Below are 13,397 nucleotides of genomic sequence, written 5' to 3' on the forward strand. Positions count from 1 at the left end.
CACCGGCTGATTCCTCCCCGGTGTCTGAGGGAGAGGCAGCACAAGTCCTTCCTTCCTGCTGCTGTCAGGCTGCACAACACACTGCAGTAGATTGCTGGAGATCCTGGCAAACTCAGCACTTTACTTTATTTTCCCCCTGCATATTTAGTATTAGTATTTTGTTGTATATTTATTTTTCATTGATGCTGAGGTGCACCGCTGCTGTGATTTTTGAAATGTCCCCACTGTGGGACAAATAAAGAAATATCATATCATGTATATATGTATCTGCAATTAATTATACAATTGATATATATATATTTATTATATATGAATACAAACATATCTATATATATATAAATCTAATATATATCTATAAATATGAAGAAGAAAGATAAAATAAATGAATTAATGAATACAAAAATAATATATATATACATATACACATTTGGAGACAAAGAACTTAAACATTTCACTTCTGGCATCTTTTTTTATTTATATTTTTAAAGCCGAAGACTCGAAAATTCCGCCACTTATCTCCACTCGAAATGCGTGCAGACAGATTGACGGAGCAGCGCGTGCGCTCTGATCGCGCGATCTTAATGAAGTATCGATACAAAAAATATGCTAAATCACATCGTTTATAACGTACGAGTATTTTGTTAGCATCGCTACACCGTGCAGCGTGACAGCAGCAGATGTAGCGGACTAACATTCAAGCTAACCTAAACCACCAAACGCTGAAGACATCTGAACGCTGATTGGCCGAGACGCGACACGTCCCATCAAAGACGTTATATTGGGAAGAGCACCACATCACTCCGTGTCCCACTCCAATCTCAGAAACGCCGGCCAATTGACCGCCCACCCCAAAACAAAAACTCTTCGGATCTACACGATTCACGTAAGTCACCTATTTTGGTTTCAAAACGGCGAATTTCGCCGAAAGGTGAGGGATTTTCATGCCTGGATATACCATTCTATACTTTGGCCTTTGTATTTTTTGACACCACCATCTTTTATGAATATATATCACCTTTCCTTTTTACATTACATATAATTTCAGGATATTATTTACATTCAACTTGCTATAAAATTAATGAAGTCTTTTTTAATGGCACACTGACTTGTGACTTGACAACATACATCAGTGAGCGCTGGAGCACCGCCTCAAGCTCACAACATGTGGCCTCAACTGCCAACTTAAACTGTCCACTTGTTTTCCTGCGTGAGTTGACGCCCTCTTTGCTAAAAGGTGTACGTCTCGCTGTGCATTCAACCAGACAACAATTTCACTGAGCTGAAGACCAGGGACCAACTGAGTGCTACAAGCTGGTGCAGCTGGAACACGGTCGTATTGGTCGTGAAAGGTGAAGTTTGTCTGTAGATGCCGGAGAACAGAGTAAAAGACAAGGCGTAGCAGTTTTTTTGCTGACTTTTATTGTGCGTTTCTTACAAAACCATCTTTTTAGTCAAAAAGACCGAAGCCCATGTCATCATCGGACCCCTCAGACTCTTCTTTCTTTTCCTCTTTCTCCTCCTCCTTGGCTGTAGGGGAAAACATGATATGGTATGGTTAACAAAGTCTCAGATGCATACAAACTACCTGTAAGGCTCTGGGAGATGGACAATTCAAAAACATTGGCTTGAGATTAAAATTCACATTTTGAGAAAACATTCAATGGTGGCCTTAAGTGCATACTACACCACATTAGTTACCAAACTGTTCCCAGGGCGACATCAAGGCTCACCAGTATGGCATGAGAATATAATCAGTTCATAAGATCATTAAATATATCCTATTTTAGCATAGCTGTATGAGACTAAATTATCAGGAGCATTTTAAGGCTACACCCAACTAAAAACACTTTTCCAATGTTCACTCCTAGTTACCTGGGGCTGCAGCGGCAGCAGCTGGTGCTCCTGCAGCAGGGGCTCCTCCTGCTGGTGCTCCACCTCCAGCACCAACGTTGCAGATCAGGCTGCCGATGTCAACGCTGGACAGAGCCTACGATGGGAGGACAACATAGTCGATTGAACTGCTGTGGACACTAATAAAGACACTTGAGATACCATGGTATTGATTTGAAGCCTGTGCATTCTGAAACAAAGTGTTATCTCTCACCTTGGCAAAGAGACTTGGCCAAAAGGGCTCCACGGTGACTCCAGCAGCCTTGATCAGAGCATTCAGCTTGTCCTCCTACAGAAAGACAAAACGGCAGTTTAAAAAAAAAAATCCACTTCATCTTTATAAACAGTATTGACTTCATAAACACCTTCAGTATTCAATATAGAAATCACAAGGTAGTCTTCTTTTAGAGCATCACATAAACAACATGCCTGTAGTTCAACTATTCCACTGAGCTTGGTGTTAGTTGTCCTTATGACACAGATGAATGCTAAATTTAAGAGAAGCACTGCTTATTTTGAAAAAAAAAATCTTGGTTGCAGCTTCTTTATTTTCATGCTATAATATCTAGCATGCTAGGTCTGAAGTGAAAGAGCGGGAGCCACATTAAGCGAGTGTTGTGCAGGATAACCTGACAGGATAACGTGAGACCACCATCCAACACCAGCAGACCAACTGAAGGTAAACCTTCAACTAAAAGCTCATCTATTGAACTGTTCAGGCAACCAGCCAACAGCACGTTGAGCTGTTGTGGGTTGACAAACTCTGGGTTAACTCTCTCCCGTCGGGAATGACAGACGGAGCTAGAGCTGAGCCGAGGGACAGCTACAGCTAGATATTGTACAGTAGATACAATTCAAGAGGTGACGACACATTAAAGTGTGGCGGACTGTCCCGTTAGAGAAACGTGGCCCAACGGCAGCATGAAGCATGCCGCCATTTTAGCCGGTAGATGTGACGGCTGGGGTATCTAAACATAAGAGTTAAAAAATATATTCATTTATAACGTTACTCGTATAATAAGAGAAGTTACTATGTTCACTCTATCATTCGGGGCTTTCGACACGAGCACAAAGCTCCAGAGGGAGCCGATAATGAGTACTTACGGTGACGGTAACTTCGTCGTCGTGGAGGATCAAAGCGGAGTAAATGCAGGCAAGTTCTGATACGGAGGCCATTTTAGATGTTGGATGTTATATTCGTTGCGGTGGATGCCTAAATCTGACGGTGCTAGTCGCCGGATTGCGGGCCTTAGCTTCTGGTGAAGAACCGAGCACCTCAGGCACGCTAGTTTCCTGTCGTGGAAAAGGGAAGAAAGAGGGCGGGCGCTCAGGATATATAGGTTGCGTCAGGAATGCGTGTCTCTGACGCGAGCACGCACACAACGTGACGACGGACGTGGACCGGATGAGTCGATGGCTGACGTCGAAAAGTCAAACGAGTACCTCCTCACGTCTATTCCGAATCACTTGTTCTTCACCTCCGTGGAAAACGTTGTGAGGCCAAGGAAAGACGAGAAGGGAATTCACGAGGAGTTAGGAAAGACAACCGCGGTTACGTATCACCAGTTTAGCTTTGCTCCACTTATGAATACTGCAACAGGGCTCTCAAGTCTCACGCATTGAGCGTGAGACTCACGCATTTCGGTCTTATCTCACGCACTCCCGCCACACATCGAATTCCTCACGCTGAAAAAACCTCTCGGCTATTTAATGCTTGAATGCAGGGGTGCTCAATACGCCGATCGATTGTTCCGTTGCACCCTCGTCAACAACTCTTTTCGGCTCGATGCCGGCGCGCGCAACGGTCAGCTGTATCGGGTGCTGATGGAAATCTCACGCTTGCCTGTCTTAAAAACTTGAGAGCCCTGCTGCAATTAGACTTTATAATAAATCACCTGCTGTCCACATCCTCCTCAAATTGAACATCAATAACCCTTGCACCGCTTCATTTTATATACACTGTACTATACACTATACACACTTTGTATTTACTTCATTTCCTTTATTAATTAACTGTAATATGCCCTGCTATTTTATTTTATATATTGTAATTGTAAACATGCTTGCTGCTGCTACAACGACATTTCCCCCAGGGGATGAATACAGTAATATAATATCTAATTCATTGATGTTCTACTACATTTATAATTACACACAATTAAAGACTCTACAGTTAAGTAACCTGACATATTGATATATTGAAATATATATGCTACTTTTTTTTTACAATTTGGTGTCTTTCCAAGGCTAATTCACAAACATTTGATATGTATCTTCCAATGAATACAATACTTAATCTTGAAACAATAATAATGGTTTGTTATATTTAAATACTTCTAAATTGAGTAAATTGTAAATGTAATGTGTATTATCATTTGAAAGCCAATACTTTGAAGAGACATAATACAAGAAACATAACCAGAGGTTTTAAATCCAATTTAAACAACATGTTCAGTCAACAATTTTATTTAAATCACAATCAAAAACACAATCCTTAGAATAAGTGAGATGATTTCAAAGGCAATTTCCTGGCAAATCTTGCCTGGTCTCATTTACACAGGAGCAGAGAACATAGGCTTGATCATTATGGACAGACCTTATGTATCCATATCGTCTTTACTATTACAAAAAGTATTTAACAGAAACAACATTAGAACTGTGGAAGAAAAACGAGATATGACTGTAACTCAAAATGTAGTAATACTTTCCTCGAGTCTTACCATTTACCGTTTCCCTCACAATGTCAGTGTCTATTTAAAACATCAGATGGATCGTTTATGGTGAACGTACAAAGCTCACAAACAGTTTGATGAATCATTCTCACATTTGGCACCAACAAATCTTCTTGGCCCCGATATGTAAAAAATACTCAAGCAGGTAAAACTACAAAACTAGAGTGGATGGAAAGGACAGTATGGCTTTGAGGAGTACCCTCCCTTGTTCCAGTGGAGTGAAAGTCAGGTTTATGTTTAGGAACATTTGACATTGACTCCTTGCTTTAGTCCCTTTAGTCATGTGTGTATTTAGCGTGTTGAAGGAATGAGTCCTAAAACCCAGAGATGAGTTTGCATTAATGCCCTTTCAGTTCCCTCGCCTTGAAGTCAGTGGGATTTTGGTTAGATGTTTGGAATAAGTTATGTACTAAACATCGGCTTGAGATATGTTTAACATCTTGCTCGACGATATAATGCCGGTCAGTAGATACCCCTCTCGTTTGGTCATCCCTCTGTTCCTCAGGGTTAAAACATGTCCACTTTAGTCCACATTATAATCTGGGATACACAACATGTAAATGACTACACATTCACACTTTCTAAAAGGCAAATTGTTAAGTCTTTTCACTGAGCAATATTTAAATATTTTTAGCACAATTCAAAATAATTTCCAGAAAAGCTCCCAAGCTCTGAATCAGGAATAATTAACTGAGCCATCAGTACATCCACTTACTGGGAAACTGATTGTTCTGAAAGCTCCAATGTATCAGACTTTAAGCTTCTATAATAAAAATATGGAAAATCAATTTAAATATGAGTTCTTCAAAGTAGTCTGAACCAGGTTCTTCTCAAAACTAAGTTAACTGGAATTTATTAACACATTTAAAAAAAAATATTATACATTTTTGATTATTGCAATTCAAATTCTGAAAATACGATAATGACAATGGTCCTCAAGAGATGTTTTCCTCTTGAAATGAGAGTTTCTCCCCGGAAATAAATCATACACGGCCACCAAGTGTGGCGCCGTTCCAATAGACAATGGATGCGACTGGCTTTGTGGAAGCACATGATGTTTGAACAGGAAGTGCTGACTTCACGAAAGTCATCCGCGTACTCTTTCAAACCAAAGCCGGTCTGGCCCACGGTAGACGAGGCCATTGTCGTGAACAGGGCGCCGGCCATTCACACCAATCACAAACACGTTTTTACGAGTTGTCGCCTCATTTTGAAATGGTGTAGAAGAGATTCATCTTAGTGATCTTTCCGTCACACGCTGCAAAACAAAAACAATTCCACTCCTGACTGCAAGAGGCAGATAAGCTGATGATGACCTTTCAACACTTTGCATTTTGGGAAAGAGCGAGAAAAAAAGAACAAAACCACAAGGATGTTGATCCAACGGGTCCATTTACAACTAACTGACCAGATGCCTCTGGCTCAGATGATACCGAATGACCCATACCAATCAGTGGAGACCAGTGGAAAATGAAACATGCAGGTACCAGATCACGGAAGCCAATGACCCGTCTTTCCTCACTCGTCTTTCCTCACTAGTCCTTATGAGTCTTTTCTTCGGGTTTTTCATCATAAGAAACTCCATATTCATTTACTCTTGTTTTATCCACTGGGTAGAGCCTGAGGGGAGAGGAGATCATTCGAGGTTAGAACACTGTTGGATGTGTTTTGTTAGTGACTTAGGAATCTGTTTTGTGTGTGTGTGGTGTGTGTGTGTGTGCGCTCATACCATCTCTGGTAGAGGTATATGAGAAACACAACATCGTCTCTGAAGCAGGCCAGTCTGTGTGACGTTGGCATGGTGATGATGAAGGCAAACACATCATCGATGAAGGTATTGAATGCCTGGCAGAAATCAAACAATATCATTAAATTAACAGACTAAATAACTAATCACTAACAAGAGTGACTTCTATTAAATAATTGATTAAACATTTGAAAAAAAACTTTGTTATATCAAACAAAATTCAGTGACTGTCAAATAATCTGTGACAGAAGACCACAACTTTCAGCACAAAACTTGGTGATTGATCAGTTTATATTAACAGAACAGTAAATTTCTAAATCCAGACTATTGTCATGAAAACATGTTAAAACAGAATAACTAACTAGTCCTATTCTTACCTTGTATGTAAAGGCTTTCCAGGGCAGGTGGGCCACAGATTTCAGCTGTTAAATCAAACATATTAAGCCAGTGGGATGTTTAAAAGACCAAAACAGTAAATTAAATTAAATGCAACGCTAACTTCCAGGAAATATCTGAACAATTTCACGTTTCAGCGAGCACATTGTACTGTAAGGTCTGGTTAAAGGTTAAAAGTTCCCCGTGGAGCGTTAGACCTGTTGGAGCGGTTTTATATCAGTAGGTTTTGTTTATCTCACGAAAGATCTTTTGTTTGTATACATGGAAACTCCACAAAGGACCTGTATACCTATTATGTAAGTTCAGTCCATTGGACACTATACCCCCCCCACCACACACACACACACAAAACTGACCTTATAGTTGACAAACAATTGAGGAAGCATGAAGAGGAAGCCAAAAGCATATACACCTGAAATCATAAAGAACATGTTTCATCAAATAATGGAAATCAACATTAGAATGACGTAATCAACTTGTAATTCTAATACTGTTAATAGTACATTAGTTAAAAGGGTGTTTCACTGCTTCCATAGTGTTAAAGAAAATAGAAAAGCTTACCATTAACCAAACTGTTGATCAGCCACGAGTACCAACTAAAACGAGAAACAAAAGAAGGTGATTGGTGAGACTGATCGGCATCACTTTAGTCATCACGTTATGAAAATTGTGCATGCTGCATCCAAACACAGACCTCTTATATCGTAGAAATATTAGAGCATACACAGCCCCTCCCATACACATCGGGTACAGGAGGTATGAGAGATACTTCATGGCCTGCAGAGAAGAACACAACGTAAGTGCATCCAGGTAAAGACAACCTCTGTTGTCCAGTAACAATGTGGTTTGGTTTATGAACTTAAACATGAGGAGTCTGTTGTGTCTTACCAGAGTATCGTACTCCTCTGTTCTCCTCTCCGATTCATCTAATTCACCAAACTGTTCCACATGAGAGAAAAACACACTTAACCATTGTAGCATTTCCATTCAAATTCACAACAAGGCAACTCATACTTTACATGCATTTGTTAATTTGTTTTATGAAGGCAGCGCTGCTTTTGTAATTTAATGAGCGAAAAAAATCAACCAAACACACACACACACACCATGAATGTTGGTTTGCCTCCTTTCCAGGAAACCTGAATTTTAAGGGCCTTCTTCACTTTCCACACCTGAAAAAAAAAAGACGATATACAGAGATTATTATGCATTAATCAACCAGATGTATTTCCATAAACTCTACACAACATCAGTGAAGATGTATCCATGGACACCGTGTATCCAGTCCGCGTGTACGTACTTCAATGATAGAGCCGACGCCGGCCGGTATGAGGACCAGCAGGCTGGTCTGCTCGTCAAACAAATAGAGGAAAACCACGATGGTGCTGAAACATCGCCACAGCACTGGAAAACAAAACACGAAATGTTGAACTGCAACCGCTCCGCCCGAGTTACCGACATTACTGTTGAATTATTTGGTGCAGCCTTTCTGCGGACTGCACTTAGTAGAGCAAATGTTTTCAGTAGTGTTCCAACATGTTGATGTAGTTGCAGAGTTATGCTCCATCGTAAACTATCCGCTCTGACATTCATGTATTTTCTACTTTAGGAATCCATAAATAAAGTTATCTCATGGTGCCAAACCTGTGCAGCAGTTCCAGTGCAGCAGAAAGGTCTGGCCCAATAATGACCGGCTTCCTGTCCATACAGCTGTGAGCGAAATATAGCTTCACAGCATGTTGCAGATGGCCAATTCCTTTCAAAACATCCCAACAAGCATTCAAGAGCTTCCTTTACTCTGTTGCTGAGCAGAAGGAAGCAGAGCCCAACATCTGGCCCCGCAGCGGACTACAACACGGCCTGGTTTCTTATAGATGCTCTCGTGTTACACTCACTGATCTGCAATGCTCTAATCAATCAGCCACAACACATTTACAGTTTAGAGCCTAGTCGAGACATTTCATAACTCTGCCTTCTGTTTTGCATTTGTTTCCCATCCAATACTGTGTTTTTCATGAGGACTAAGTCACCAACCTGCTTTGCTGGACATTCCCACCATGCTTTTCTTCTGCTTCCAAAAGCTGATGTCGTTCTTGAATGCCAGGAAGTCAAAGAGGAGCTGGAAGAGAAAAAGACAAACATACATTTGCCACGCTAAAGTTGATTGTTGACCGTTCATGATCAGTATGCCTCAATGTGTTTTTAATTTTATATTATGGAGGTATCTAGACCTACATCTCAAATTATATGCGAATATATTTAGTCATTAAACAACTTTATTACTTAGGATTGTCTGCCGTGCTGGTTTGAAAGTTGAACAAGAAAATCCAACATGTATAATCAGGAATATGTTCACAGGCATCTGTCAAGTAATTGTACATTTGAGTTTCACTCTAATTAGTTCTGTTCTCGTGTAATGTGGCGCAGAGCGCTGTGGGGAAGACTTACATGGAAGGCAGCTACTAAGAAGGTGAGAGCCAGGAAGTACAGGTTGGTATCCACAAAGATTCCTTTAATCTCATCAGCATCCTTTTCCGTGAAACCTGCAACACACACAGGGAGACAGACCAATAAAAACATAGTGTTAGGAGTGTGAAGCTTCTAGACTGTGCGAGAGAGAGACAGAGAGACGATTAACTAACCGAACTGTTGCAGAGAGAAAACAGCGTCTTGCATGTGGATCCAGAATCGTAGTCTCCCCAGAGAGATAGAGTCGTAGGAGATGGTCAAAGGGAGCTCCTTGGAGGTACTGTTGATCTCCTATTCAGTGAGACATTAAGCTTAGGCTTTATATTCTGTGGTCAACAAGGATCTAGTTTATCGTACCATTCTTGATTAATTGGGCTATAGTATACAGTAGTATACAGTATATTTCCATATAGTTGTTGAGAACATTTTAACTTTTGAATTGTCCCAAAAGAAGAAAAGGTGAATATTCATAAGTGAGAAAACTCAGCTGCAGCGTAGAGGTCTTAAATAATGTGTTACAATTGAACAAGTTTATATTATTCTTTCATGTCAGCTATTATTCACCACGTTTCATGTTGTCTGGAGACCAAAATAAGCGTTCATCCATTATGGGAAAATCCAAGAAGACCCCAACAGCAAAAACAGCCGATCGGTCATGAGTATAAAGTTCAATACATCCGAATATATTCTGCCAATGTGTTTAGTAGATCAATACCTTTAAGACCTCCTCAAACAATCATACAAACTTATTTTTTTCCCAATTGAGAAGTTTTATTAAATTTTTCTGCTTTTGTACTTTGATTCTTGGTCAATTGCACATTTTGAAAAGCACTATTATTTGTATTTGTCACTTATTTATTTTCTTACTTATTTAAAAGGGAAATGCAAACACTGATCTTTTAATGCACATTTCAGTCACTGTCGGTGTATTAAATAATAAGTGTTTAAATGTAAAAGCTCACCACGAGGTCCTTGACACGGTTGCTGAGCTCATCAACAAACAGCAGCGGTAGATAAACCATCTTCTTACCATTTTGGAATCTGAAAAACAGAAAAACAAAACATCCTCTGATGACTCTGGGTCCTAATTAAAGTCTGTGTAATCCACTCAAAGAATGCTCGGAAAAAATAATAATGCTAGTATATACTATGTATTGCGTTTATCACCTACAATCGCTTCAACATCATACCCAGACCTTTTCGCTGTCAGAGGGTATTGCATGTGTCTGTTTCGGTGTTCATGGTCTTACACTCGGAGGTATCTGTGGACGTCACCAGGCAGGTGCTCTTTGTCGAACAGGAAGTGGTCTCCGACTATGTTGAGGGTCAGGCGGGTGCGCCAGTGGGAAACTGGGGGCTCGGCAGTGGAAGCGGCACCAGCTCCACCTCCTGCCACCGGGTTACCGTCAGGCTTCTTCTGCTGGACTTCTTCTTTCTCACCCTGCACGATCGCATGGTCAGGAAGTAGTTTTACTCTTAAATCAAACACCCCATTAGTAACTCTTCTGTGTCTATGTGGATACGATACAGATGCTACATGTTCCATCAAATATAAGTATTAATAACAGTATTACAAAATAATAACTACAAATAAGCATATTCACATTCTTAGACTGCTTGAACTACACTGACCACTAAATAATGAGTATGAATAACATATCGTGATTCGTGACAGTAAAAAGAAAAGACAACAATCACAAAGCAAAAGAAAGTATTTCAAACAGTAATTTTACTATAAGAGTTAAATAAAACATTGAAGTTGCTACCTGAAGCTCCACCCCATGCCGGTACACTACCTGTGTTTCATCCTCTCTGGTTATCAAAGAGATTTCTGCCGGTTTAGGGACCATGTATGTGGTGAGCTGAGCCACCATGTGGACCTGTCGTGGATCCTGCCACGGAGTGACGCCGGCTTGATGGACAAATATCAGTGCATATAAAGTTCCATTGTTGCGGGTCTTCTTTGGGATGGAGACATTTACTATCCTGGAGGAAAAAGAGAGGAAGAGGATCACACCTCCATCTGCACTAACCCCAAATTCATTGTTTTTTTATATTGTACATACTTGTTAAATGTTAATGTTGCTAATCTCTTGTCGTTTTTATATTTCTCTTGTATATTTGTATGTCATATGTACGAGGAGAGCAACGTGTAACCACGGTCAAATTCCAAGTATGTGTACACACACACACACACACACACACACACACGTACACACACACATGGCCAATACATTGAGATTCTGAAAGGCAGGATGTTTAAGCTATGCTAATTGTTACATTTGAATGAACTGATCTGATCCGTGGACGGAGACTCATCATGCATATTATTTTACTATTCTACGCGAGAGTAAAACCAACCTCTCAAATTTGTTGTTGACGTCAAATGTTTCTTCTTTGTGGATCAAAGTGTGTCCTCCCTCCGCATCGGGCCGCAGTGCAGTGTAGATACTCAACTAGATACACAGAGAGGGTTCACAGATATTATTACACACAGTACACTACCAGCCTTGTTCCCAAACTGGCCAATTAAACCAAAACCACTCAGACAAGACAGTTGAAGCGAAAACATACTGGATTCAAGACTGGGCAGTGGGAGCATCCATCCCTCCACATGACTGACCTGTAGCTTTGGGTCCTCTGCCAGAAAGGGTGTGATACAGCCGTCATTTTGGGAGCTGTCGCAGGGTTTAGTGTACACTATCCCGAACATCACCCAGCAGGTGTGGAGCACGTACACCACAAACACCCCCACGATCAGGGTGGTGAACGATGTTTTCAGGAACATGATGCTAGTTTCGTTGTGCCTTTGCCCTCGGCGAGCTGCGGAGGCAAATAAGGAGTCGCAGATGGAGGGTCAGTGTGGAGTATGAGGCTCAATGCTGACCGCATAGTGTGAACGAATGCTGCCGACTCTTCATCGGCCTCTCCTCTTAACATTGACTAATTGCAGACTTGTCATCCGAGAAATTAAATTTCACCACACGGCAAAAAGTATGCACAAAATATGTGACAGTTGAAGATAATTAAGGCCTGGCACGCAGTCAGTGTTCATGCAAGGCATCCAAATGTGTTGGACGTGACTGAGGTCAGGGATCTTTAGAGGTCATTTAAGTTCTTCCACCTCAACCCAAAAAAGCATTTCTCATCGTTATGACATTACCCAAACTGACATCACGTACTCACCGTTTCTCAATCTGTGATGCGTCCATGCATGAAACAGTTCTGTTTGAGGACAACATGCTCATCCAGGTCATACCAGTGGACATTGACTCAACTCATGTATTCAAACAGGTTTTAGCAGCTGTGATTTTAATCTAACAAACCGGTTGTGAACACTTTGACCAGTTACTGCTGCAGTTAAGACTCATCTGCAACTAATGTACGTGTTCCTGCGCGGTCTCAGCATATAGTCCCCAGTTTGCTGGTGGTCCTCTTTTACCCCCATTTGACTCATTGTAGGTGGGCTGGATGTTATCTTCAGCCGTTCGTGTTCATATGGTTGCTTCTCTGTGGTTCTACACGATAAAAAGGATGATTTTTCTAATGTTTATTGACATCTGCTGTCTGAAACTCCTCTTTACAACGCGCCCGATAGAAAGGTTGTCTACTTATTTTTCTCTGATATGTTGTGAAGTATTAATGAAAGTAAAATTCAGACGTTGACGTTGAACCTACCGGTGTTGAACTGAATGTGGCGGCTGTCAGAGACGGGGCTCTCTCCGCTGGCTATCCGTCCATCTAGCGGCGCTGCTGCCGGGTATCGCTCATTAGACGCGACGACATGCAGTCTTCACAGCCGGCCAACGTTTTCTAGCTGAAGTCATCTGCTGTCTCCTCGGCTGGCGTCTCCATTCAAGAGAAACACGGCTCTGCCACACAAACTGCTGCCTGTAAGAGTGAGGTGGATTTACGTTTCCGCCATTCGCTTCCTGGTTGGTTTCTTGTACGGGATTTCGTGGGTGGTGTCGCGAGACTTCGAGCTGCTTGAAGAATGACGACGACCAGCCCGTATGGAATAGTACAGCTATTAACTGTGTCCATAAACATCTGTTATAAACGACTGACATATTTATTATTACCTGTCCATTTAAACTCTATGAATCGACCAGATTATCACACGCCTTATATTATTTGATGCAACCAATACAGGAAAGGTTGCG

At 41.1% G+C, this 13,397-nt stretch overlaps 2 protein-coding genes across 2 annotated transcripts; both read right to left on the bottom strand.

The window, feature by feature from the left end:
• Positions 1-1,399: 1,399 nt before the first annotated feature.
• Positions 1,400-3,197, bottom strand: rplp1 (ribosomal protein, large, P1). Its single transcript, XM_056413013.1, has 4 exons — positions 2,995-3,197; positions 2,105-2,179; positions 1,873-1,987; positions 1,400-1,527 (listed from the first exon to the last, which is right to left on the bottom strand). The coding sequence occupies exons 1-4, from the start codon at positions 3,064-3,066 to the stop codon at positions 1,448-1,450; spliced, it is 342 nt and encodes a 113-aa protein (XP_056268988.1). The 5' UTR covers positions 3,067-3,197; the 3' UTR covers positions 1,400-1,447.
• A 1,143-nt stretch (positions 3,198-4,340) lies between these two features.
• Positions 4,341-13,149, bottom strand: clptm1l (CLPTM1 like). The gene is made up of 18 exons (XM_056419196.1): positions 12,913-13,149; positions 11,858-12,057; positions 11,596-11,690; positions 11,031-11,220; positions 10,485-10,675; positions 10,197-10,275; positions 9,408-9,525; positions 9,214-9,308; positions 8,800-8,884; positions 8,066-8,169; positions 7,872-7,937; positions 7,654-7,704; positions 7,460-7,542; positions 7,327-7,361; positions 7,122-7,177; positions 6,747-6,791; positions 6,352-6,467; positions 4,341-6,242 (listed from the first exon to the last, which is right to left on the bottom strand). Exons 2-18 carry the CDS (start codon positions 12,020-12,022, stop codon positions 6,158-6,160), a joined length of 1,659 nt encoding a protein of 552 aa, XP_056275171.1. The 5' UTR covers positions 12,023-12,057; positions 12,913-13,149; the 3' UTR covers positions 4,341-6,157.
• Between the last annotated feature and the right edge of the window lie 248 nt (positions 13,150-13,397).

This window comes from Pseudoliparis swirei, chromosome 1 (genome assembly GCF_029220125.1).
Source record: "Pseudoliparis swirei isolate HS2019 ecotype Mariana Trench chromosome 1, NWPU_hadal_v1, whole genome shotgun sequence".
In the NCBI taxonomy this organism is placed as follows: domain Eukaryota; kingdom Metazoa; phylum Chordata; class Actinopteri; order Perciformes; family Liparidae; genus Pseudoliparis; species Pseudoliparis swirei.

What these genes read in the sequence shown, in the direction of transcription:
- clptm1l (XM_056419196.1), bottom strand. Translation starts at nt 12,022, where the DNA reads ATGTTCCTGAAAACATCGTTCACCACCCTGATCGTGGGGGTGTTTGTG. An exon ending in GTCCACAGATACCTCCGAGT is followed by an intron (nt 10,276 to 10,484) that starts GTAAGACCATGA and finishes TCTGTTTTTCAG; the next exon opens with ATTCCAAAATGGTAAGAAGA. An exon ending in GCGTCGGCTCTATCATTGAA is followed by an intron (nt 7,938 to 8,065) that starts GTACGTACACGC and finishes TTTTTTTTTCAG; the next exon opens with GTGTGGAAAGTGAAGAAGGC.
- rplp1 (XM_056413013.1), bottom strand. Translation starts at nt 3,066, where the DNA reads ATGGCCTCCGTATCAGAACTTGCCTGCATTTACTCCGCTTTGATCCTC. An exon ending in ACGACGAAGTTACCGTCACC is followed by an intron (nt 2,180 to 2,994) that starts GTAAGTACTCAT and finishes GTCTTTCTGTAG; the next exon opens with GAGGACAAGCTGAATGCTCT. An exon ending in GGCCAAGTCTCTTTGCCAAG is followed by an intron (nt 1,988 to 2,104) that starts GTGAGAGATAAC and finishes CTCCCATCGTAG; the next exon opens with GCTCTGTCCAGCGTTGACAT.